The sequence below is a fragment of the Pituophis catenifer genome, unplaced genomic scaffold (genome assembly GCF_029215685.1).
Source record: "Pituophis catenifer annectens isolate HBS135680 unplaced genomic scaffold, rPitCat1.0.hap2 SCAF_4, whole genome shotgun sequence".
NCBI classification, from domain to species: Eukaryota; Metazoa; Chordata; class Lepidosauria; order Squamata; family Colubridae; genus Pituophis; species Pituophis catenifer.
The window spans coordinates 106,614,190-106,639,556 of NW_027256884.1; the positions used below are offsets into that span (position 1 = coordinate 106,614,190).

The 25,367-nt window shown below is 37.3% G+C and overlaps 1 protein-coding gene across 1 annotated transcript in view; it reads right to left on the minus strand.

Moving 5' to 3' along the window:
* The window catches only part of FRY (FRY microtubule binding protein), a 152,954-nt gene that overhangs the window by 13,299 nt on the left and 114,288 nt on the right, over positions 1-25,367 (minus strand). The window contains exons 39-56 of the mRNA XM_070942813.1: positions 22,654-22,839; positions 22,140-22,338; positions 20,228-20,349; positions 17,169-17,356; positions 16,701-16,795; positions 14,293-14,900; positions 13,466-13,563; positions 13,206-13,376; positions 12,205-12,345; positions 10,836-11,015; positions 10,147-10,308; positions 9,766-9,840; positions 8,543-8,713; positions 4,437-4,637; positions 3,770-3,931; positions 2,359-2,525; positions 1,215-1,404; positions 555-704 (exon numbers count right to left, since the gene is read on the minus strand). Coding sequence (XP_070798914.1) covers positions 555-704; positions 1,215-1,404; positions 2,359-2,525; positions 3,770-3,931; positions 4,437-4,637; positions 8,543-8,713; positions 9,766-9,840; positions 10,147-10,308; positions 10,836-11,015; positions 12,205-12,345; positions 13,206-13,376; positions 13,466-13,563; positions 14,293-14,900; positions 16,701-16,795; positions 17,169-17,356; positions 20,228-20,349; positions 22,140-22,338; positions 22,654-22,839 — 3,266 coding nt within the window. The remainder of the gene's footprint in view (positions 1-554; positions 705-1,214; positions 1,405-2,358; positions 2,526-3,769; positions 3,932-4,436; positions 4,638-8,542; positions 8,714-9,765; positions 9,841-10,146; positions 10,309-10,835; positions 11,016-12,204; positions 12,346-13,205; positions 13,377-13,465; positions 13,564-14,292; positions 14,901-16,700; positions 16,796-17,168; positions 17,357-20,227; positions 20,350-22,139; positions 22,339-22,653; positions 22,840-25,367) is intronic.

A 25,367-nucleotide genomic window follows, 5' to 3' on the forward strand; every position in this document is an offset into this window, starting at 1 on the left:
AATAAATCCAGGTGCTGTGATCTTCAGACGGTTAGCCTACTTCATGAAGAACATGGTTTGGGATTTGAATGGTAGCACTTTGGTAATGTAAGTTTCCATTTATAGTCTGACATGGTAATTCGTATAAAAACAGATTTTGGTGATTAAGGCATCTGGCCTTTCATGCATTAGGCATGAAAGTCAGTTGGGTGACTTTGGGCCAGTTACTCACTCTCAACTCAACCGACCTCACAGGTTTGTTATTGTGGGGAAAATGGAGAAGAAAGGTGTGTTGGATATGTTTGCCATCTTCAGTTAATTGTAAAAATAATAATAAAGATGGGATGCAAATAAATAAATAAATAAATAAATAAAAATAAAATATAATTATGCATTAAAGGCTGTATTGTATGCTCCATAATATGCAACGTATCTTTAATTATCCAGGGAACAAATATTCAGGAGAACTGAGATGCTGATCATGAAAAGAGATGATGAAATTACACATCCACGTAATTCTAATAAATTCTAAAAACATGCTGCTTTTGTGTGATTGCTTATGTAAATATACTCACGGTTTCAGCATCTACAAAAAGGGTAGGACACTCTGAACATGAAGTCAGCATCTGGGATGAGCTCACAAACTTTGAGCCAATTCCTCGCAGATTGTCACCAAGATAGCTGGCAGCATCACAAGTTAGAAAGCAGAATCTTTTCTGAATATTCTATAAAGCAGAATTATATTTGTTGTAGAATGCATCTTTTAGTTTCATACACAGGTCTTGTGTTACGACCGTAATGGAGTTTGCCCATTAAGGTTGCAAGTGGTGACGACACCCATCCTCTGCTCTCCCTGATGCAGTTGTTGAAACAAACATATGGGTTCTTAAGCTGGTACAGGGTTCCTCAGGGGTGAGGGAAGCCCTGAGAGGCCCACCGCAGGCTCAGGCTTGTCTTCCCTAAGCTTCCCAAGGCTTCCTCCACCCTGAGGCATTCCATACTCTGCTTCTCACTCCTTGGGCTCCTCATAGCCTTTCAGCTTCCTTCCCATCCAGCGACCTGGGGGAAATCAGGCTTGCTGGAGTGTGCAAGCAAGGAGAGATCAAGCTGGATGCTACAGCTGGCCTGATCTCCCTTGGATGAATGAGCGGCTGTAGGGACTTGGCAGGGTGGGATGGTCCACTTCAATATTTACCCAGGTTTGATCATATAGGATTCTAGAACCATTTCCTTACCTTAAACAAGGAAGAAAACACATGGAAGGTATAAACAGCACAAGAGCCATCTGAGTCACACATTAGCTGGTTGATATGACTACGCCAAGCTTCTTCTGCGGCATCACAGGCAGTAGGTTGAAATGCAGCCAGGATAGCAGAAAAGAATGGGGAAGGTGGGGGTGAAGCAGTGCGGTCACCTTCACCAAAACTGTAACAAAGAAAATCTCAAAATATTAGATAAGGATAGATAATGTGTCTAAAACATCTTGGTTTTCATACATGTACAATCTTAATGTGTTTAATGATTTGACATGAACCATTTCTTAAACTCTGTCATGTGTGCATTTTTCAATTCACCCTGGCATACCTATGAGTAAACCTCTGCCTCTTGGGAGTTTATGTTGCATTTTTAAACATTTCCTCTTAGTTTAATTTTAAAAAATAGTTTTCATTTATTTGAACCATTTTACTATGTTTTGCTATGCTGCAAATTTTTGTGTGTGCATTTTTAGTTTACTAAAAAGAAATACAGATTAAACTGCTCTCGTACATAAATATATGTATAAAGAAACACAACCTTGATTGTATGACTGCTGCCTCAAAAGAAAACAACAAGATGACAACAAAAACACAGACACCACTATGTCTGTATCTAAAAAGATATTTTCCTTTCAAGCAAATACTGTATGAAGAATATATATGCATATGGAAATAATTAATCTAAGGTTTGGGATAAAACAGAACTGGTTTGGAGCAGCAACAAAGGTGCTGGACTAAGAGCAAGAAGGCTGGATTCAGTTCCACTTGATGACCGCAGAATTTCACTGGGCAATTATGGGTCACTCACACTCACAGCCAAAGAGTGAGGTTGTTGTTGGGAACAACAGAAGAGAGTGCTATGCAGTGGTGGGTTACCCCCGGTTCTATAGAACCAGTAGTAAAACCGGCAGGAGGCTCCGCCCACTGACCCTGATGTCATGAGAAGAAATCTGCGCATGCACAGAAGCAAGGTGTGTGCGTGAGCAAAACGAACACGCGTGCACGATCCCGTTGCAAACCAGTAGTAAAGGTAAGTACAACCCACCCCTGGTGCTATGTATATTGCCCTGAACTCCAAGGAAAAAAGGAAGGGAGGGAGGGAGGGAGGGAGGGACCAACTCACCTGGCAAGTGCATATTGGTCTAGCAGTCGGTCACCTTTTTCTTCAGCTTCAGTCATATCTAGACTAAAACTATCACTGTATTCAAATGCTGCTGGGAGTTCATTGGTAGATCCAGATAGATCATCTTCCTGAACTGAGGTATCTTCTTCTTCTTGGGCACCTTCCACCTAAAGGAATCAGTTATAATTATAAGTAGAGCAATTAATATTACAATTTGAACTCAAATTTGTTTCAAATAACTTAATGAATGTGTCCCCATGCTACTGCTAGAAACAATACAGTGGATTGCTCTTTGTTTGTTCCAGAACAATTTTACTTTTAAATTTCTGAGTCTAGCCTACAACTCTTGGTAGCGAAAACTAGTTCTGATTACTTCCAAGCCAAGACAAAGTCACTTAGGGGTGCTTATAAAGTCAAATAATATTGATACAGCCAAGAGCCTTGGTGGCGCAGCAGACTAAAGCACTGTTAAGTAACACCAGCTGCCTCCAATTACTGAAAGTTCAAATCCCACCAGGCTCCAGGTTGACTCAGCCTTCCATCCTTTCGAGGTAGGTAAAATGAGGACCCGGTTTGTGGGGGCAATAAGCTGACTTTGTATAAAAAAGAACACCGCTGTGGGGGGGGGGGCGAAAGCCCTACTAAGCAGGTATATACAAAAGTATGAAGGCTATTGCTTAACGCATTGCAAGCCGCCCTGAGTCTCCGGAAAAGGACGGCATATAAATCGAACCAATAAATAAATAAATAAAAAATAAATAAATAAATAAATAAATAAAAGTTCCTTTAGCAAATATGATCATATGATATGATACAGTATTTGTTATATAGCTGCATGGAGCTAAAATTATTCATTTGCATGAAAATTCCAAACATGGGCAATCAAACCAAAAAGTTACTATGATGAATTAATTCTTTTTACTTAGAGCAGAGGAAGGAAGAAAAAAACAGGACAGAAGCAGGACAGAAGCACAACCAAGGCAAATCTACTAAGCCCTTATTAACTTTTACTAACTTTTGATAGTTGTGTCCATGATAAGCTTTGTTTCAGGCATTTGAGACTTACAAAACACTGCATATTGTAATCAGCATTCTCAAAGTAGCTCAAAGAAGCAAAAATTGAATCCATTACAGTCAGTAGCACAATAGTACTCCCACATTTAGGGGACGGAATAGAATTCATATTAACTCCCACAGACCACTGCTCTATTAAAGCTGTAAAAGTGTAACGCCAACATTTTCCAGGGTAACTTGAGAAGCTTATATATTTAATTTGGTGCCCAAAAACATCTGACTTTGTTATGCAAAATTGTAAAGTGTTATTTTGCAGACCTAAAACTCTAGCAAATATGTATTCCTAAGCCCCCCCCCCATCCCGGCCACTGTTTCTTGAAATTTTAAAATCATTCACCTTTGAATCTTCAGAGACCTGGAGATTATTCATTTCTGGCAAAGACGTGTTAAAGCTAGAAGTTCTTGAACTGAAAGGAGGCGGACCTGATGCTGCTGCCTCACATGGTGTGGAAAGGGCATCAATGTGATTTGTGTCCTCAGAAGGGGAAAGTGTCATGATCTGTTAAAAAAGAGGGAAAGGGCACATTCCTCTGAGAGATGCTTCTGCGCAGGCCAAAGCACTGAATGAGAACTGCCCAAAGATTCCTCCTTTATCTGTCCCATACAAGTCTGAATATGTGGGAGAGAGTTGACATCATTTTCCTACAAACAGTCTTCCTGAAACTATTTACGATTTTCTTTTGGTGAAAATAATACAATGAATATATGTATTAGTTTCATAGCCACATCTTTAAAAATAAATACTGACTCCTTGTGAAGGTGTTTTTTTTAAAAAAAAACATTGTACTAAAAAGAGTGATATGAGAGTATCTGATATGAGAGTATCTGGCAACTTTTGAAAACTCTGCATTTTTTTCATATTTGTTGACTCTCAAAAGGTGAAGCAATTCAGAACATATTTACTCACTTAAAGCTTATGGCATCCAATTTCATTTGAAATGAATTCAAATATCAATCTTTCCTCATTTTTAAATGTTTCTAGCAGCTTAACTTTAAGTACTTACAAGTTCGGATTGTTCCAAGATTTGACTTGTTGTAAGGTCCTCCTCTTCCGATGATTCATCAGAGTCTTCATGGTTGATTTTGTTTAGGCTGGGAATACTTCCTGAAAGCTGGCTTTCTTCCAAAAGCTGCATATCACACTTGTCCAGACTGTCAAGAGAACGCCTACGAACTCCCCAGTTGAAATTGTCCATGCTTTCACCCTGCAATCATAGCAGTGCTTTATTTTCTCTGCCACTATACAACAAATTCTTCCTACCTGACATTTAAAAAACATTTATAAGTTTGTGCATTTCAAGGATATATATATCCTTTAGTATATATTTTAAATCCAGAAATATAAAACCATAGCTTTTTACAGAGGGAAGCTTAATAATATTATGATCGTCTCCTCTAAAAATTCTTTTATTTTCAAAGCTTTAATTTTCAGAATGTTTGAATGATGAAATTCTGTTTATTTTCATGTCTGACAATGAAGACTAAAATTTTAAAATTATGAGACATCCTTTCACTGTACACATTTAGTAGTAATGTCTATTATGAGGGATTTCTACACATATGAAATTATTTGTTCATGCAGTTGAAAAAAGTATTTTGAGCATCAATTTATGTATACTTCCTTTACAATAATAGAAACAATATCAAATCCCAAAATAACAATACCAAATCCCAAAAGAACTTGTCTGTCTGTCTATCTATCTATTTATCTACAATGTTGAAGAGCAAAATTAAAATAAAATGGAACACTCAATTTAACATGCATAATGCAAGATTCCACAATAAAAGAGCCCTTATTTTTAATCCTGATTTTCTAAAACTAAACCTAAAATTGTTTTATGTGTAAAAAAACAGATGAGCATTTCTTATTTAATAATAGTTTACTTTTTAAAAAAAAATATGTTCTGTGTTTACATTTTAAATCTAGTTAACATTGTATAGTACAATCTTACACTTGCTTCCATAGAAACAAGTCTTGAAGGATTTAATTGGGCTGAACTTCTAATAGATTTTTTTTTCAGTCATTGATGTGTTGACAGGTTTGCTTACTTCTAAAAATGAAGTAAGCAAACTTGGGTCTTTATCATTGAAAACACTGAAGATCTGTACAGTTAGCTTAAAACATGAATGAATTTGATTAATAGCATGTACTCCAATTCTCCTTGCTCTTTTTTCTATTTGTGGCACAGTCTAACATTAACAGACTGCTCTTATTATTTATCTATCTATGGTCACTAGGAGTCAAAAACAACTTGATGGCACATAATCTCATTATTTGTGCAAGCGAATTGAAAGTTTACTTTTTGGGAGCCCCTATTAAAAATGAACATTTTATAAGATTTTAAGGTGTGCTAATCTAACAGTGTGGAATTTTTTACAGCATTTATTACAATAATAAAATAAAAATAAAAATGTTATATTTAGACAGCTTATTGCTATAAATATTTTCCTGCCACAAATATTTCCTACTGTCATCTGTCAAGACAATATATCAAAAAATATATTGCTTCTTTTCCTATTCTCACAATTGCTATCACAAGAATAGAATTTGACAGGATCTCCTAGGCAATTGTGCAAAACTCTGAAGGATCCCTGAAGTGCTAAGACAGTTCTGGAAAATGCAAACACTACATTTCCTACTGCCTCTCATAATAATTATGCAAGAATTAAGCTATACATAATTTATTATTTTACAAATATCCTGTCATATTTAAACCACAACCAGAATGTACAAATAAGTAGGTTAAATTTGATCTTGTCAAACTCATGATTTGTAAACTTCACAATGGATGAGAATTGTGGTCTTACTGTGGATATTATAGAAAACTTGAAACACTTTTCTTTGAATTCTAAAACATTTCTAAACCTGTGTGTAAGTATAAAACTTTCATACATGTAAACAAACATACACATACTGAAAGAGCAGTTCAGTAAATACTATAGGATACAAACAATGCATTACGTTTACTAGCACATGAGTTCAAATAGCATTATCTTACCTGAAGTTCCTGAATAGCAGATATAACAAATAGGAAACAAATAAAGAAAAGCTTGTGTAAACATATTTGATTTAAATATACTTACAGTCATTACTGCAGCTGACCAATTTATTCCTGTATTTCATTTTTAAAAGCTTAAAATACTGTAACATTGGTTTGAAAAACAAATTAAAATACTAAATCACTTTTTTCTTAACCCAACTAAATGATCCAACTAAATTAAATTCATATTCACATAAAATTAAACTTAAAAAGTGGAAATAAAGCCTAGAATAAGTTTAATTTGTTGATGTTAATTCATTTCTATATCTTGTAAGATCAGATCTATTAAAGCTACATTAAGAAAATGACCCAAATTCTATACATTAACCAGAGAGGAAGACCTAATGTACTCAGAGGGACCTGAAGGAGACATGCATAGGATTTTCTTGAAAACCAAAACACAGTTACCTTCTTCCCTGAGACAAAATCTGCTTTTTATTTTTTATTTGTTAAGGGCAAAGAAGTTAAGAGTCAATAACAGGAAACATATTACAACACCACCTAGCAACGTTGCTATTGTTACTGAACATGTTTTTCTATTATACATACATCCCACTTTGTATCCTGACACCTACTGTCCCAGCTGAAGTATAGGCTCAATATTTAGAATACCTAATTATCAATATCTCATATTGATAACTGTTGGAAAGAAATGTAGAATTTCAGGAATTATTCAGCAGATTTGGCTCTGAGTTTTGCTATCAAAAGAAGAAAATGTGTAGCATAATTCCTGTTCTAATTCCAGATCAATTCTTTACAATTCCTTGCATCTTTTTACCTACAAAACATCATTGTTACTCCAGCAAATATATTTTCTTTAGAATGCTTTGTTACAATGTTCCAAATTTAAACATAGCACAGGGCAAAAGTTGATTTTTATTTCAATGTAATTTATTTCCAGCTCAGCTCATCAAACTGAAGTAGAATAATGTAATTCAAAATTAAACAGCTTGGTAGTGATGGATATGCTAAATAGCTAGTATCGGATGCTCCCTTTTTAGCAAAGCACCCTCTCTTATCATTGACATTAGCAATCCTGCTGAACAAGTTTCTGAACAGATCAAGATACCAAATTGTTGCTACTATTTGTCCTGTCTCTCATTTCCCTCTTCAGGGCAGCCAAAATCTGACCTGTTATATAGGGGATCTTTATCTTTAAGAGGATTTATTTACAGGATTGAGGTGAGGCTCACAGGTGATATTACTATCCCTAAATTACTCCTTATTTTATGAATCCCCTTTCTTTCTTACATTCACTGCCTGTTTTTCTTTGCAGAAGGGAATGGGGCAAGATATTGTCAGGACACTAAGCAGTATTCTTTAGCACCAAATGCTGATCTTTTCTCTAGTTAACCAGAAACAGTTATTTCTAGAGGAAAGGGATCCATATTAACTATAAAAATATTATTTAGAAATAAAATAAACACAAACAGGACCATGCAGATTAAATGTTGCTAGTAATCTGCTAGCAGGCACTTTCAACAACTTCAATTAAAACAGCAAGCTTTTACCTGCTAAGACATAATTACAGGCCCTCAAGCTCCTGTTTTTCTTCTACAGGCTTTTTAAGTGCACTATCTTAAGGCAGTGGAAGCATTAAAGATTTACACAGAGAAAGCTTTAGCTTTAGCTTTCTGGAAAGTCATTGATGAAATTGCCTGCTTTTAAAATGGTTGTGCAATGGGTTTATGAAGCATGTGTTCTGATCATCAATCAGCACGTCAGGCAGATGGTTAAGAATGGTAAAAGTATTGTGTTTTATTTTAATGTATGGAAAACAAACTTTTAGCTTTAATTTTAATATTAGAGTAGTTTATTAAGCTGTAACATTGTGCTAAGGTTTCCATGCAAGGCAGCAAACCCTTAAAATATATTTGGCATGGTAACCTGCTAAGTGTTATGTCCTTATGGCCTCTACTGTTAAAAATGTTCTGAAAATGTTCATGCAAAATCAAGATTATAACTATTCAGTTATGTACTTACTAAAATATAAACAGAACGCTACTGCGAAGGCAAATATGGGGTTTAATCTACGATAAGAGTAAAGATTCAAAAAGAATGTACCGTACCTCACCATCTTCTAATTCCACATCTAGGAAATCAAAATCTCTAAAAACTCGGAACTGTTGCTCGCTGTTAGAATCATCCATATTCTCTTGTTCACGTTGTCCGTCTTCTGAAGCTACCAGACTAGTTTGGTGCTCAATCAGATCCAAATCTCCACAGGAAGAAAAAATGACCTAAACATTGAAAAGGGATGACTTTCTTTTTAAGATTCTTCTACGGTTCCTTCTACTAGCCTTAAAACTAATGGACTATTCAGAAACAGTATTTTCAGTACACACCTAATTCCTTCAGAGGGTATTTTTAGAAGACTCTTTTTTATTATTTATGTTGGACAGGTGCCTTCAGATTATACTTGAACAAAGACACAACTCTGAATTGTAGAAACCCATCCAATTACTTCCTAATGGCTGCAGACCGATGCGGTCTTAGTTTATCCAAGCGTTTATAGAAACAAGAGACAAAATAATATAAAAACAACTACAAAATAAGCATTCAAGGAGCTTCATAAAATCAGCCACTCCCCACAGTTGTTCAAGTTAAAACATGTGGATTACTTAGAAAGCATTTTAGTTTTGCTGACCTAGTTTTTAAATTTAATCTTATTTGCAGAAAAATGCAGAGCTGCTTCTTGGTAGACCATGATCATAAACTATCAGTAAATAAGCCAAATGAAAAAATAGGTTTGCTCTATCTATTATTCTACTAAAGTTTAACTAGTCTAGATGCTGATACTGGACATTCCCTACAGGAGAAATTTTGAGAGAATTAAGTCTCACTACTGTATAATTCCTGAAACAAAAAATAAATCCCAGCTCAAAAATTAGGCAATCCCAATATTTCAGATATTTTCATATGTTTAAGTCAATAATTTGAATTGCATCCATGTCCTACTGGAAGTTAATACAGCATCCGCAACACTACTGTTATATGGCTAGAGCAGTTCTCGTCTGCTGGCATGTAAGATATGCTACAGTCCACGCAAATGCATTATTATTCCAGTGGTGATGAGGGCATAAGTCCCCAGTATCAGAGCCTTCCACTCTAGATAGGCTCACAACTGGCACCTCCGCCAAAGATTGTCAAAAGCCAACATGTCCACCACCTGCAAATCCAGCAGGAGCCATAAGTTCAGGAGGACTATATTAGGCAAATGAAAGATAGTATCTTAAACTAAAGATATAAATTAATTGTGCACAAATGGTATAAGAAGAAATATGACACTTACTGAGGGATTTTTGCTCAGACCAACCTCTTGACCACAAAGACTAAGAACATGCACCAACTTTTCTTTTGTTCTTTTCTTTAAAAAAAAAAAAATAAAGGTGAAAGAAATAATAATTTAAAAATAATGTTACACATATGATTTTTTAATAATAAGAGAAAAAGTAGAAATGCTTGTAGAGAAAACCATAACTCTGGCTCTAATTCTTCATAATTTTAATTAGTTAATTAAATATAATTTAATCTGGCAAAATATTACTTTGGTGCAATTTAGATCCTCTATATTTCCGTACTTGTTAAACAATATTTCTATATTTCTGAACAATAATTAAATCTAAAATGAATGGAACAAACCACCATTACAGAAAATCAGTAAGAAGTTTACCTGAGAATACTGAGGTCTCTTCCAACTAACAGGCACAAGGACATTGGAATTAGATCCAGAAGATGTTGACGACGTGCTTCGTGTGACAGGCATTATTCTATGTTTTCCATCACGACCCGAAGAAGTCTGCAGCTCATCATACCGCTTGCCAATAATTGGTGTCTTAAAGTAAAATATCAATAAAAATTTAAAATTTACATATATTATTCCCACAGTGCATATAGCAACTCTGAATCGTAGTTGGTTTTAACATTCAGAAATTCTGTTTTTTGAATTTCTTAATTACAACAATTTAATAAATACTATGAGGCAGTAAATTAATTTCATATGTATAGCATGTGGTTATGTCTCTGATTTGCCCATGATCTTATTAATTAAACTTTGGCTAAATTGCCTGTTCTGCTTAAATCATTAGTTCGTAATATTAATTTATAATATGTAGACTGGTGGCGCAATAGTTAAATGCAATATTGTAGGCAAATTCAGCTCACAGCCTTCAGCGTGGAGTTCGATCCTGACAGGGCTCAAGGTTAACTCAGCTTTGCACTCTTCCAAGGTTGGTAAAATGAGGACACAGATTGTTGGGAGCAATAATGCTCACATTGTAAACCTCCCAGAGAAAGCTATAAAGAGCTGTGAAGCAGTATATAAGCCTAAGTGCTATTGATATCTTAATTATGGTACCGTACCTCAGAAATATCAAACTGGAACTCTAAAGTTTTCCCAGGCAGTTCCTTGGATGCATTATTCCAGATACAATGTATTTCCATTTTTGAAATATCACTATGCTGATAAGAGGGTAGAACCAGACTTGCTGAGCGTGCAACCACCAATTTAAGTATATTCAGGGCTTCTCGCCAGTGAATGCTCTGTAAGCAAATATTCACATAAAATCATACACATTGAACAAAAATATATTTGTAACATTAAATACATCAGAGACTGATTGTACTGAATATAGAAAATCTGACTACTCTGTAATACTATTACTACTACTACTACTACTACTACTACTAATAATAATAATAATAATAATAATAATAATAATATAATTTGAAATTTTCCATATTAAAAAAAACATATACTAAATACAGCAAGAAGAAAATGTTAGTAATATTACAAAATATTATCAAGGCTTCTTGTTAAGCTTCCAGTTGGCACAGAATCTGACATCTTGTCATTTTTTTATGTTTTCTATACACAGTATAGAAAGCAAGACAATATTCGACAATATTTAAGAGAAAGCAAGACAATATTCGATATTTTCAAAAGATTCCCAGATTTATTTTATTTTCTAGAACAATAAAAATAGTAAATGTTCTATCAACACTACTGATTAGAGTTTATTATTTTTGTACAATAACAAGTTTAAAATAGCAAGCTGAGGAGTATAGTGATGTCTTTGCCCATTGGTTCTTTTTTCTGTTTTTCTTTATTTTATCATTATTTACCCATGTCAGACATATTTACCATTCCAATTTAAGATACAAGTATTTAATGGAAACTTTGGTTTTAACAATTCCCGAATAAAGTAACTATAATAAAAAAACAACATACAAAGGATGGTTTCATCATACATAGTTACAGTATTTTACTAAATACCATCAGGCAGACATTAACATTGTATTTGCCCATAATTAATATCTGTCATCTACTGTACAATTTATTGCCATAGTTGCCATTATTTTGTTCTTAACCTCCTTGCAGTTTGTACAAATCACACAACTTGCTACATTACGAAGTTATCAGAATCTGCTAGCAGGAAATACATTTTGCTTGGTGAAGTTCAATTATTCTCCTGTAGAAGAGGAATTTAATTGGTACAGAATTTTATATTGAGTCCCCACAATGTACCTGCAGTTTTAATTACACTGTGATTACTTCTGACATGCATTGCAATACCAAGAAAGACATTGGGTAAAGTGCTAATCCCCCATTTATTTAACAATGTTAAATGAAGGAAGAGTAGTGGTAGGTCTTTGAGACTGAGAGACATGGGAAGAAATGATTGAATTAATACTGGTTTCTACACAAGTACTATGAGCAAAATATACTTACTTGTACATATTTTTCTATGGTCTTTAGTACTTCCATGTTAAACTGTTTAACAGGTAAGTTTGATAAGTCCATGTAACTAAGAAGACTATAGATTATTTGTAAAAGTGATTGCTGCATGTTAGGAAGCCCCTTTTCCAGTAGCTGTGAAAAAAATTAGACAAACTCATAATCCTTAAATAAACCATAATAATAATTACTGTAGACAGCTAAAGATTAGAATTTTTTATTGTAACAGAAAATAGATTAGTATAGCAAAAATATGTGGGCATCTGATATATTGAATTAGAAAACATAGATGTTAGGACTGGACAATTTTTCCAATTAATTTCAAAGGATTCTTTAGAGCATATATGAATGAATGCAGCATCTGCCTACAAGTCTTTAAAGGAGCTCTGTCTTTTCCCAGATCACACAGTGCAGAGTGCCACGTTGCGGTGTCACGTTGTCGTAATGTGATGTATCGCGACTTTTCCCCCTTTGCTAAACTGGGAGTGGGTGTGGCCAGCATGTGACGCATCTGGCCCGCGGCCTGCGAGTTTGACACCCTTGACATAGTGGCTCTAAAGTTGCATTTATATTGGCCCCCACTTTGACACTCTTTCGCAAGACCCTGAAGACCTGGTTTTGCCAATGGGCCTGAGGAACCCAAAGTGGGATTGAACCCATCAAGTGGCTTGTTTCATTGATTTTTGTCACTGGAGGGGGGGGATGTTGTATTGTTGTTGTTGTTTTGTTTGTTTGTATAATGGATTTTTATTTTTGTAAGCCGCCCAGCATCACTGAGATGGGCAGCCATACAAATTTTTTTAAATAAATAAATTTACAACTGCTCCTGCTCCAAGGAACCTGGAGCACTGCACAGCCTAATTGGCTATAATCATCACCACCTTCTTTATATCATAAATAATTTCTGTAATGTGTGTATTTAGACTCAGTGTTGTTTTAAATCTTTCAGGATCTATTGAACTATGAGAAGAAAGGATGAACTAATTAAAACATACCTCAGCAAGATAAGTAATCATATTCAAAGTAATGTCAGCAAATGCTTCATGAAGGTAACGGCAAACAACATTCACCCAAGTTGCACAATCTCTTGTATAGCTGTGTGTTTTATAGAGAGTCATGACATGTGCAAGATTTGACAACTTCGGGTTCTTTTCTTCTAGACAGACCTAACAAGTGAACAACAACATTAAAAACAAAAAGAAAAAAAGGCAGCTCTGGATTTAATAATATCCACATAATATTAAACATAGAGTACCTGAGCAATCCTCTCTGCTATATCCTTGCAGAGCTGATTTGGGCCATCAAAGTGCTGAATTAAATGAGGCAGAAGGCATAAAACATTCAATGGAAATCCTGGCATTAAAAAATAGAAATAAACATAAATGTGACACTGTAATGTATTATATGATAATAAAAAATGAAACTGACTGAAAACATACATTATATACCAAAAATGCAATCCATGTCTCTTTTCTTAATTCCGATTATGTGAAAATAATAATTGGGTACTTTGAGTCGTTTATAGTTTCAGTAATATGCAAAATGTATTGCCATTAATTACTGCATATAATAATATAAATGTATATAAATTATACACATAAGATTTGTATAAGAAGGTGTAGTTTGTATGTTTTTATGCCTGGGGGTAACAATGATAAAATAGTAGATTATACTTTCATACTATTAAAGTAAAGGGTTAACTGGGCATCTTCTTACATAGAGGTAAGGAGGAATGTCACAATAACTTGGACAGAAAGCTAAAGGTAAGAAAAGAAAGGCGGTTTTCCTATTCCTCTTTAAATTATAAATTAGTACCCATTTCATTAATAGAAGGAATTAGAGAATGAAGTAGAGGAAGAATTGGGAAATTTGGAATATGACACAATATGCATTATTTTCATTATAATTTACCAGGAAGCGTAGACAGTAATCCTATGACCTATGTAATTGCTTAGCTTGTTTCCAAGATTTTGTAATTAGCTATTTATATAAATACATATTACCAAATACAAGTTTAGCTTTCAGGATTTTCTGTTCATTTTATTTTTGATAAAAAATAAACAAAACATGTATTAGATGTACCTATAGCCTGAGAGGAATCAACCATGGATACACGTGATACTGGAGTCAGCAAACTGAAGAGCTGAAGTGTGAAATCAGTAGTTGTTAGAGAAGTAAAACCTTTAAGCAGAAGTTGCTGGAGCCCTGAGAAATCTGTCCATTTTAGTTGTCCTTGTAGCTTTTCTAATTTTTCCCTGTTTTCTACTTTATCCAGTGGCAAATGAATGAGTAGCTTACTGAGCAGTCTTAGTGCCATTAGATACTCAAATTCAAAATCAGATTCCATCAAAGCCACTGCTCCCCAGAAAATGGTAGCCAGCAGGTTAGTTGGATTGTTAATATTGGTAGGGTCTGAAAGACTGTCCTTCAAAGAAGAGGAGCTCCTAGTTTTGGAGGAAAGGCCTTGCTGTGTGCAAGCCTGAATCCTATCCAGAGTGGCACTGCGAGGGGGATCAGAAGTTCTATCCACAACCCCAAACTTTTTAGGCACTGAAAAACTCCTCTGATGTCTGCTACGCTCAGCAGTGCCTGTACTGCCACTGGCAGCTCCTGAATTCACATTAAGTTGTCCTGTGCTCTTCCGATTGGCTGTCAGTTTTGCACTTGATGTCAAGTCTGGTGAGGATGAACTAAGAGAAAACAATCATACGAATAAATTATCAATTTAATTGCAGCTGTAATACTAAGTAGAAATATCTTCAAGGAGAGGTTAAAAAAAACAAAGCTATTCCTTCCATAGATTTTCTGCTCATTGAACTCAAGAGATCATATCATGAAGGGACAAAAGCAAAAAGTGCACTACGTAAGCCATCTTCTTTCTCCTATGTTTTAAGAAGAACACTTTTTTTTAGAAAATAGAGAGTAAAAGTATAATGGAACTATTGTATGAAAGATTTAAATGCATACAATACAGCACTGAGTCAAAGAAAAGAAAGGAAAGGAATTCCTGTGGACTTTGCTAGTTGTTGCTGATTATAGGTGGTGCCCATCCCTGTTTCAAGGTTGAGCCAGCACTGTCTAAAGAAGTTTCTGTGGTCATGTGGCCAGCATGATGTCATGGAGCACTGTTTCCTCCCCACTGAAGTGGTACCTATTTATCTACTTGAATTGCTAGGTGAGCCGTAGCTAGGCAAAAACAGATGCTCGCCCCCATTGCATGACACTCGGGCCTTGAACCCGGGCTGTCGATTTTATTTTTTGTGCAGCATTCAGAAGAGTATTTTCTTTTCTGTTTCTCTTTTTTTCTGTTTATTCATGCATCATTCTACTCTACCAACAAACTAGTAACTTGACATGACAGGGGACTACATTAAGGTGAAGGTAAAACATGTTCATCTCTAAAAGGGTTCATATTTTATTGTGCTTCACTGCTGGGAAGCAAGGAAACTACTAGTATTCTAATATCAAATGTTTTGTAATCATTCACAAATGTCAATATATTCAAATCATTGCAAAATGTAACATAAGCAAGGTGGGAAGCCTTTTGACATAAAAGGCGACTTTGCCTCAAGCTATGCCACTTTTAGTAGATGCTTTATTTCAGTTCTTTAAATTCTAATAACTTCTTTGATAGGAGAAGTAAAATGACGCACTTGCAGCTGTTATCACAGCTGAAATCTGGACAAAAGACTTCCATATGGACAGATAGAAAGCTAAATATTGTATGCTTATCTAATGAAACAAGAATATATGAGCCTTCATAAATTATGGCACTCATTTTAATACTGTTAATATTTCACAAAAAGAACAAACAATATCCTAAATTGATTTACTAACGCTTACTTTTTTACAAGATCCATTTCTTTGAAATGCCCAGTGGGCTCAGATGTTGAGCTGACATAACATAAACTTCTATCAATATTGCAGAATCTCTACACTGTAACTGTATATTTTGCACTTGAATTACATCCTCACGTCTGTGTAGTCTCCAAACTTCTGGAAGTGAGGAAAGCCGAATGTCAACTCGCAAAGCTTTCCTGACCTGCTCCTGAGTTGCCATAGGCAGGGGGATGGAAAATCGTGCCTCGCAGCTGCACCAAGGAATTCACACCTCAGTCAAAACAAAACACATCCTAATCGCCGGAAGTCAAGGCCATCTCCAAGGAGACCCACAATGGCTAGAGGGAGTGACTTCTATGACCTGCGAAATTGCTTTGTTGGGAAATGTGACTGGTGACACACCTTGGGGGGAGGGAAAAACAGGGTCAGAGGCAAGGCACGAATTGGATGAAGTCAGACTTGGCTTCACTTAGTTCATGCGGACATGGTGCTCCTAATAAACTACTGGATTTTTCTTGCTAAATGGCTTGGGGCTCTTGCTTTTATTAGGGCATCGGTCAGAACCCTGACACCAGGCAGTTGCATTCTGAATTCTATAGCCAAATGTTTATAGAAAATGTTATATTTAATTGAATAGAAAAACTCATTACCGTGATAAAACTGTCAAAAGATCACTGTTCTTCAGACAATCATACAGAGTATCCACAGTGGCTTCTAATGTAAGAAGGGCTTCCATAACGTAACCCTGCCAAAAATACAGAAATATGATCATTTCAGTATATGTATTTCACTTATTTAAAAGATTTATATGGTATCCCATCTTAAGATCACAACAACAATATAATCATTCCATTACTACCAGTAATGTGAATTATTAAATGTCTACTGCCTAATCTTAGTTTTCATTAAATATTCAAACAGACTCTAGCTTGACTTCTGAAATTAACTGTGAAAGAGATACTGTTTATGATAAGTGGTGTGTACATTTGATATTTGCTAAGCTAAAATTAAAAAAAAACTAGCAAAGAAACTGCTAATCCTTGTGAAAAGCACTGAGCTAGATCATCCAACAATGAAAGGCACTTTTCTACAAAGACAAGCTAGGATAGTGTTTATACCTGAATTTCTTCTCCATGTTCTCCTATAACTTCCACTAATCTTGAAAGCAGATCGGACAATGCGTGTGCTGAAAGTGGCTGTTTTAGAGCCCGAAATATCTGAAAAGAGCGGCCAGCATAATGTCTTGAAGAACTAGAAAGAGCTGTTTGCAATGCAATTTCACTAAGATGCTGCTCCAAATGAAAGCCTGATGAGAAAACCAAACCAAACCAAATTCAATAGAAAATGCATGAATTTGAAATATACATTGCAAATTTTCATTTTTGTTGCAACAAAAATATAAAGGAAGACATTGTCAGGAACCTTTACATTTTTAATCATAGGGAGGAAGCAAATGCAGGTTAATGTGAAAATGATTATCTGAAGCATTTATTTATTTATTTATCTATCAAATTTCTACACCAGCCATCTCATTTAGATGAATCAGGGCAATTTACCATAAAAACATAAAAAGTGTCATAAAATCATAAATACAACAATGTTAACAGACTTAAGGACAAAGTTGAAATTAAGTTATTATGTATTAAAAAAAAGATGGAGGGAGCACTCGCACGTCACCAGTCACCTCTGAGGCCCATATCACTCATCAACTTCCATGCCGATTGGAAGGGTCAGGTCTTAACATTCTTTTGCAAAGACAGAAGAATGGGGTCTCACCTCACTTCTGGGAGTAAGATGTTCCAAAGATGATCCACTGGTCAAAATTATTTAACCAATGGGATCTGCAACATACCCTCCCTGATTGATCCGGTGAGATCGGACAATGTAATTGGGATGAGACAGTTCCTTAGGAAGGCTGGTCCCACAAAGGGCTTTAAATTTGATAACTTCAAATTGGACCCAGAAGCAAACTGGTATCCAATGCAGCTTGCATAGCAGAGGTGTTACATGTCTGATAGTATCTCAAAACTGTTCATGCCACTGCATTCTGCACCAGTTGCAACTTCTGGATATTCTTCAAGAGTAGCCCATGTAAAATGCATTGTAGTACTCCATATAGGAGATAATTAGGGCATGAGTGACTGAAAGAAAGGCTTCTTGATCCAGGAAAGGGCATAACTGGTGTACAACATGAAGTTGAGCAAAGGCTCTCCTAGCCACAACTGCCACTTGCTTCTCTAGCAGTTGTGAGTCCAGGAGTAGCCTGCAATTATACAGTAGGTCCATCTGGGGCAGTGCAACCCCATCCAGAACCAATGATGTTAGCTCACAAATACAGAATAACACAGCCACTCCATCCTACCAGGGTTCAGTTGCAGCATGTTTGTACCCCATCCAGTTCCCCACAGCCTCTAGGCACCATGAAAGAAGGTTTACAGCATCATTTAATTCACCCAGGATGGAGATATATACTTGCAATATACACTCCCTGTCTGATTAGGTGGGATGGGACCTCAGTATACTGGGTATCATCAGCATATTTATGGTACCTCCTCTTATGGTGATGGATGATCTCACCCAGCAGTTTCATGTAGATGTTAAAAAGGAGACACGAGAGCAATGAACCCTGCAGTACCCCACAAATCAAGGACTGCAGTTGCAAAATAGCGATTTAGCAACAGCGATTGGAATCAGTCCCATAGGAAAGAGGTGAATCAGCACAACTGTGCCCTCTATCCCAACTCCTAAAGTCGATCAAAAGAATACCATGACTGATGAAATCTACCAAAAGGTCAAGAACAGCCAGGATGGATGTATTACCTCCATCCCGCTCCTGCCAGAGGTCATCCCAAAGTGTGACCAATGCTGTTTTACTCCAAATCCAGATCCGAAACCTGACTGGAAGAGCCCAGATAATCCTTTAGAGCTGCAGCACAACCACTACTCACCATTTTCCCTAAAAAGGGAGATGGGAGCCTGAATGAAAATTATCAAGAATGATAAAGTCCAGCGATGGCTTCTTAAAAAGGGAATGTACAAATGCCTCTTTAAATGGTGCCGAGAATATCATTCTCTATTAAGAATGAATAATTCACCTCTAATTCACCACATGTTACCTCCCAGGTGTTTCGATCAACCAGAACGGACATGGGTTTGACTATCATTAAGTGTTGTACCTTATGATTCTTGATGAACATATCTTTTCTTTTATGTACACTGAGAGCATATGCAAGACAAATTCCTTGTGTGTCCAATCACACTTGGCCAATAAAAACTTCTAATTCTAATTCTAATCATAGTTGGCCATGCTTATAGACCAAATACTCTGTCCATTTCCTCAGGACCAACAAAATCAAAGTGATCCCAGATAAGACTGTTCCCCGGGCATCTCCAATGTACCATGCTTGGTCTCCAATTGAAGAAATGCCTTTAAAAACTCTTTAAAGCTTTATGTCCTCTTTAGTGAAGAATTCAATGGATTTATTTAACAAGGCATTAAAGGGTATTGCAAATTTTGTTTCTGAATCCCTAAGGAATGCTGGAAAAATCCCTCACCTGAATCCTGAGAAAATCAGATTCTCTTCAATTTGTTCTGCCTCTTTTATAAACCAAAGCCAAATATATCAATAAAGCAATACATCTAAAATTGTATGCTCCTGGGGTGTGATGCTAGTTTGCCTCCTTGTGGTGCACCATGGATAGCACAGTAGTGTGAACTAAATGACTAGCAACAATTGGTAGCCAGACTACATTGAAGAATTGGCAGTTAACAAGAGTTAGCAGTCAGACATTTTTGTAGAACTCCTGGCTCTCTAAATACATGGCAATGGGTAAACAAAACGGGCCTTCTAAAGCCCCAAGGTTGAAAGAGCACTCAACTACCATCAAAAAAGTACTCTCAGCCTTTCGACGGTTGGCTCCATCATACTCTGAATTCACCCACCCTGGACATTAACATCTGAACCACTATAAGTCCATGTATTTGCCATACGCTAAATAAAAACGTATACTCCTAATTTGTGGCAATACTCAAATCATAAAAACAAATCTATATGCAATGATTTATTATTGAGCAACATTTAATGTGAAAATTAGATTTTGTCCAGCAAACAGCAAAATAAAATTTGAGAAAGCTGCTTGTTAAATAAAGGTGCTTTAAAATCAATTGGTTTAGTACCTGATTTAGAATCTTTAAAGACAGACACAACATGACGCAAGAAATTGGTAAGCTGCTCTGCACTTTTTGTATTCTGGTTTTTGGGTGTGATATCTTCATGGCACCAGAGCGGACCAAATGCCCTTAAAAATCAGAAAATTGATATACTTTATTTTGAGATTAAAATAAATTATTTTAAATAGTACAACACATTAGCACAGTTCACATACATCCTCCTTCAGATGAATACTGCAGACAAATGGTTTACAGTATAGGCAAGCTGTAACTTTGTGTAAAGTCTTAGTAAATAAACAATGATTCAATTCTATTAATTCTATTAAAACTTGGAGAGAGCATACCTTTGATTCAATCTTGACTCCTGTCAAACACATGGACAAGCCCATGAAATTTTCTTAGCTAGATTTCTGGAGTGATTTGCCCTTGCTTTTTCCTTTCTGGGATTGAGCAAAATTACGCTCAGCCCACAATCATCTAGCTCAGGGGTGTCAAACTCAATTTCATTGAGGGCCGCATCAGGGCTGTGGTTGATCTCGGGGGGGGGGGGCATGGCCGACTGGGTAGGTATGGCCAACTGGGTGAGTGTAACCAGATTGACGCCAAACCCCAAAATGCTGGCATGTTTCTTCTTTGCATTGTGTAGACTGGGCTAAAGCCATGCTGGCTCGATCTTTCCTCTTTACATTGGGTAGACTGGGCCGAAGCCATGCTGGCCTGATCTTTCCTCTTCGCATTGGGTAGACTGGCCCGATCTTTCCTCTTTGTATTGGGTAGACCAGGACGGCCCCATGGGCCGGCTCGGATCCAGCTCGTGGGCCTTGTGTTTGACACCCTTGATCTAACTGGTTTTGTGCCTGAGGCAGAAGTAGAACTCATGGTCTCCCAGGGTCTAGTCTAGTATTTTAAACCACTGCACCAAACTAGGCTTCATTTATCCAAATACAACACTATTTTTTCATTCTTTTAATAAAGAGATCAATTTGTCACTTCAATACCGCTCTAATTAGGAAATGAATCAACCTTTTCCATCCAGGTGCCTTTCAGTCATCCCAGGAGTTCAGGTTCCAATAGTTCTATAGACACCATTTTGGGGGAGGCTGAATTATTTGATACTGTTATTAAGAGCAAATGATCATATGAGAAGTTCTGAATTATGTTACCCTCATGCTAAATGCTAAGAAGGAAGAGCTTCACAGTCACTATATAGTCACAACAGAAAGCAGAAGAATGCCCTCTTGAGGTGATGTTCTTTCATTTAACTATGGCTCTTTCCTTGCTCATTCTCACTAAAACTTGTTGTATTGTCAGGACAGTTAGGTAAACCTTGTAATTGTTCTAAGAGACTATTGCTATGCACAATGTATAAATATGTTTATCCATTTTTAATAAGTCTAAGAAAGGATGAAGAAGACAGTTTTAGCCTCTGATGCAGAAAATATTTCTCATTTTAGCTAACTATGAAAAATAAAAACAAAGATTAATTCAAGAGTCTGCTTTGAATTTCAACGGGGAATGAAGCATTTGAGTGACAGTGCCAATCTTAATTTCATAAAGTGATGTTATATTTTTTAAGAAGCAATCTGCCAGCCAAAAAAGAATTATTGTATTATACTCTTCTCCCCACAACTTGAAATAAATTGCTCCAAGCAACTTAAATGCCTTTTTACATCAGTTTCCTACACCTGCTTAATACTAACATTCACTTCTGGCTAAGATTAGAAAACCTCAGTGGCATTTGAAAAAACTGCCTGTTACTTGTAAAGCAGAAAATGAGACATCATGCCTGTGCTGTTATATCCAAGAAACCTGTTAGTGAAGGATACTTTTTTTCATGAATTATGAATACAAATTCTTTTAAAAGCACACAATACTGTTTTTAAGAATTAAAATGGGATATTTATTCTGCCTTGGTTACCTGGTAGTTAGAAACTCTATTAGTTTGTTTGCCTTTTCATTTGTCTCCACAGTTGGGTCAATGTCTTCTATCTCCTGGGTGATTTGTGGGAGATTTCCACTGCTTCCTCCAAGGCTAATGCTGGAAGAAGTGGAACTAGAACTGAGCCCAGAGTCCGGTACAGGGGAAGACTGATATTCCCGCAAAAAGTCAAAACCACCTAACAAAAATGTGGAAAAAAAATCTATATAAACATAGAAGTCATAATTTTGTTATAGTCACTGTGAGATAGGAGGTCACATACGTACAAACATATATTTTCTTAAGAAACATATGAAAATATGTCTTTGAAAAAAAATCTAATATAGACAGGTCCAATTGGAACATAGTACTAAAACAGAATATGTGTCTAAAATGTGCTTCTGCAGAAAAGGAACCTTCGTTATATCCATTCTTTTCTATGTTGAGCACAATAGAATTATGAAAGTAATTCAAGCAAAATTGAAATAAAGCCAAAGAGCTGGTTTTTCATTACCTGTATAGAAGAATTCAGGCAAATGCACAGGCTGGACTGTAAGCGTCTTGGTTTCATTCATCTCTCTAGTCTGAAGAAGCATTGAGGCTATGGCTTGAAAATTGCTGTTGCATGACAACACAATCAGCAGATGGAGCAACAGCTTCTTGCTATGCTCAAAGACTTCTGGACGATAATGATCAAGGCCTAAAGAAAACGATCAGGAAGTTTGATTAATTAAGCAGCACAAAAAGTTCATATGCTAGAAAAAGGGAAACGTATTTGAAGAGCCTTTTATTTGGGAAAACCAAAAATATAATTTTATTCTTGTTTATACAGTTTACATGATTTTTGTATATTCTAAAAATAAAAGTTGTAACATTTACCGTAATTGGATTAATCTATTGATTTATTGATGGACGAATGCATTATTGGGAGACCTGATTGGTTGGGTTGGAGATAGATCATTCTGGAAGTTTTATTTGACTGATTGCTAATAATTAATTTGGCACATAATTAAAAACGTAATTAGCATTAGAGCTGAAACATTTAATTGTATTAATTTTAATAATTGTTTGTAATAAAGTATTAACACATTTGAATAAATCTTGACTTCTGTTCATATATGTACATGGGCAGACATAACTAAATTCTATAGTAGTTTGTCACTGCATTTTCTGGGATTTTTTAAAATCTAGTTTACAGCCCTGAAATTCCATTGACATCTCCCATTAAGATATGACAGTAGGCATTAGAGGAATTCCACCTGTAATATTCATGCCTTTGAAGACAGTACTTCACATGACCCATTGTCCTAGGAACAACCAAAAATTTAACTAAAACAATATTTTATTTATTTTTATTTTATTTTGAATTTGTATACCGCCCTTCTCCCTGAGGACTCAGGGCGGTGAACAGCCAAGTAAAAACATCAAGTACAAATATTAAAATACAGTTAAAATATACATATATAAATTTGGCCCCATTAATTAAAAACAATAAACAAAACACTTAAAAACACTTAAAAAATTAGGCCAGCCCGGCTTGCTGGAAAAGGAAGGTTTTAAGGGCACGGCGGAAGGCACCGAGGTCTTGGATTCTCCTTATCTCTGGAGGCAATTGATTCCAGAGGGTAGGTGCCCCCACAGAGAAGGCCCTCCCCCTGGGGGTCACCAGCCTGCACTGTTTGGCTGATGGCACCCCGAGGAGGCCCTCTCTGTGGGAGCGCACGGGTCGATGGGAGATTGTCGGTGGCAGCAGGCGGTCTCGAAGATAGCTAGGCCCTATGCCATGGAGCGCTTTAAAGGTGATAACCAACACCTTGAAGCGCACCCGGAAGACCACTGGGAGCCAGTGCAGCTCGCGCAGGAGCGGTGTTACATGGGAGCGCCAGGCTGCTCCCGTCACTACCCGCGCTGCTGCATTCTGGACCAGTTGGAGCCTCCGGGTGCTCCTCAAGGGGAGCCCCATGTAGAGAGCGTTGCAGTAGTCAAGGCGAGAGGTGACGAGGGCATGAGTGACTGTGCACAGGGAATTCCGATCAAGAAAGGGCCGCAACTGGCGGATCAGGCGAACCTGACAAAAGGTCCCCCTGGTTACAGCCGTCAGATGTTCCTCCAAGGATAGCTGCCTATCCAGGAGGACTCCCAGATTGCGAGCCCTCTCTGTGGGGGCCAACGACTCGCCCCCAATAGTCAGTGATGGAGTCAACTGACTATATCGGGATGCCGGGAGCCACAGCCACTCAGTCTTGGAAGGGTTGAGCCTGAGCCTGTTCCTCCCCATCCAGATCCGCACAGCCTCCAGGCACTGGGACATCACTTCAAGGGCATCGTTGGGGTGGCCTGGGGTGGAGATGTACAGCTGGGTGTCATCAGCGTACTGGTGGTATCTCACCCCAAAGCCACGGATGATCTCGCCCAGCGGCTTCACATAAATGTTGAACAGGAGGGGCGAGAGGACCGACCCCTGAGGCACTCCACATATAAGAGGCCTTGAGGTCGACCTCTGCCCACCTGCCAACACGAACTGCGACCGGTCGGAGAGAAAGGAGGAGAACCACCGTAATACGGTGCCCCCCATCCCCAACTCTTCCAGCCGGTGCAGCATGATACCATGGTCGATGGTATCAAAAGCCGCTGAGAGGTCTAACAGGACCAGAACAGAGGAACAACCCCTGTCCCGAGCCCTCCAGAGATCATCAACCAACGCGACCAATGCCGTTTCCGTGCTGTGTCCAGGCCTGAAACCCGACTGGAACGGATCTAGATAGGATGTTTCCTCCAAGAATTGTGGAAACTGTCGCGCGACCACACTCTCAACAACCTTCGCCAGGAAGCGAAGGTTGGAGACAGGACGATAGTTGGCCAATATTGCCGGATCCAGGGACGGCTTCTTGAGGAGAGGCCTCACCACCGCTTCTTTCAAGGCGGCGGGGAAGTGACCCTCACTCAACGAAGCGTTGACAACACCCTGGAACCAGCCTCGTGTAACCTCCCGGGAGGCCAGTACCAACCAGGAGGGACACGGGTCCAGTAAACATGTGGCCGCACTAAGTCTCCCCAAAATCCTGTCCACATCATCCGGAGTCACAGCATCAAACTCCTCCCAGGTAACATTCTCAAGACTATTCCTCGTCACCCTGCCCTGATCTACCCAGTCAGAGTCCAAATCCCCCCAGATCTGAGCGATTTTGTCATACAGGTATTGTCCGAAATCCTCCGCCCTGCCTTCCA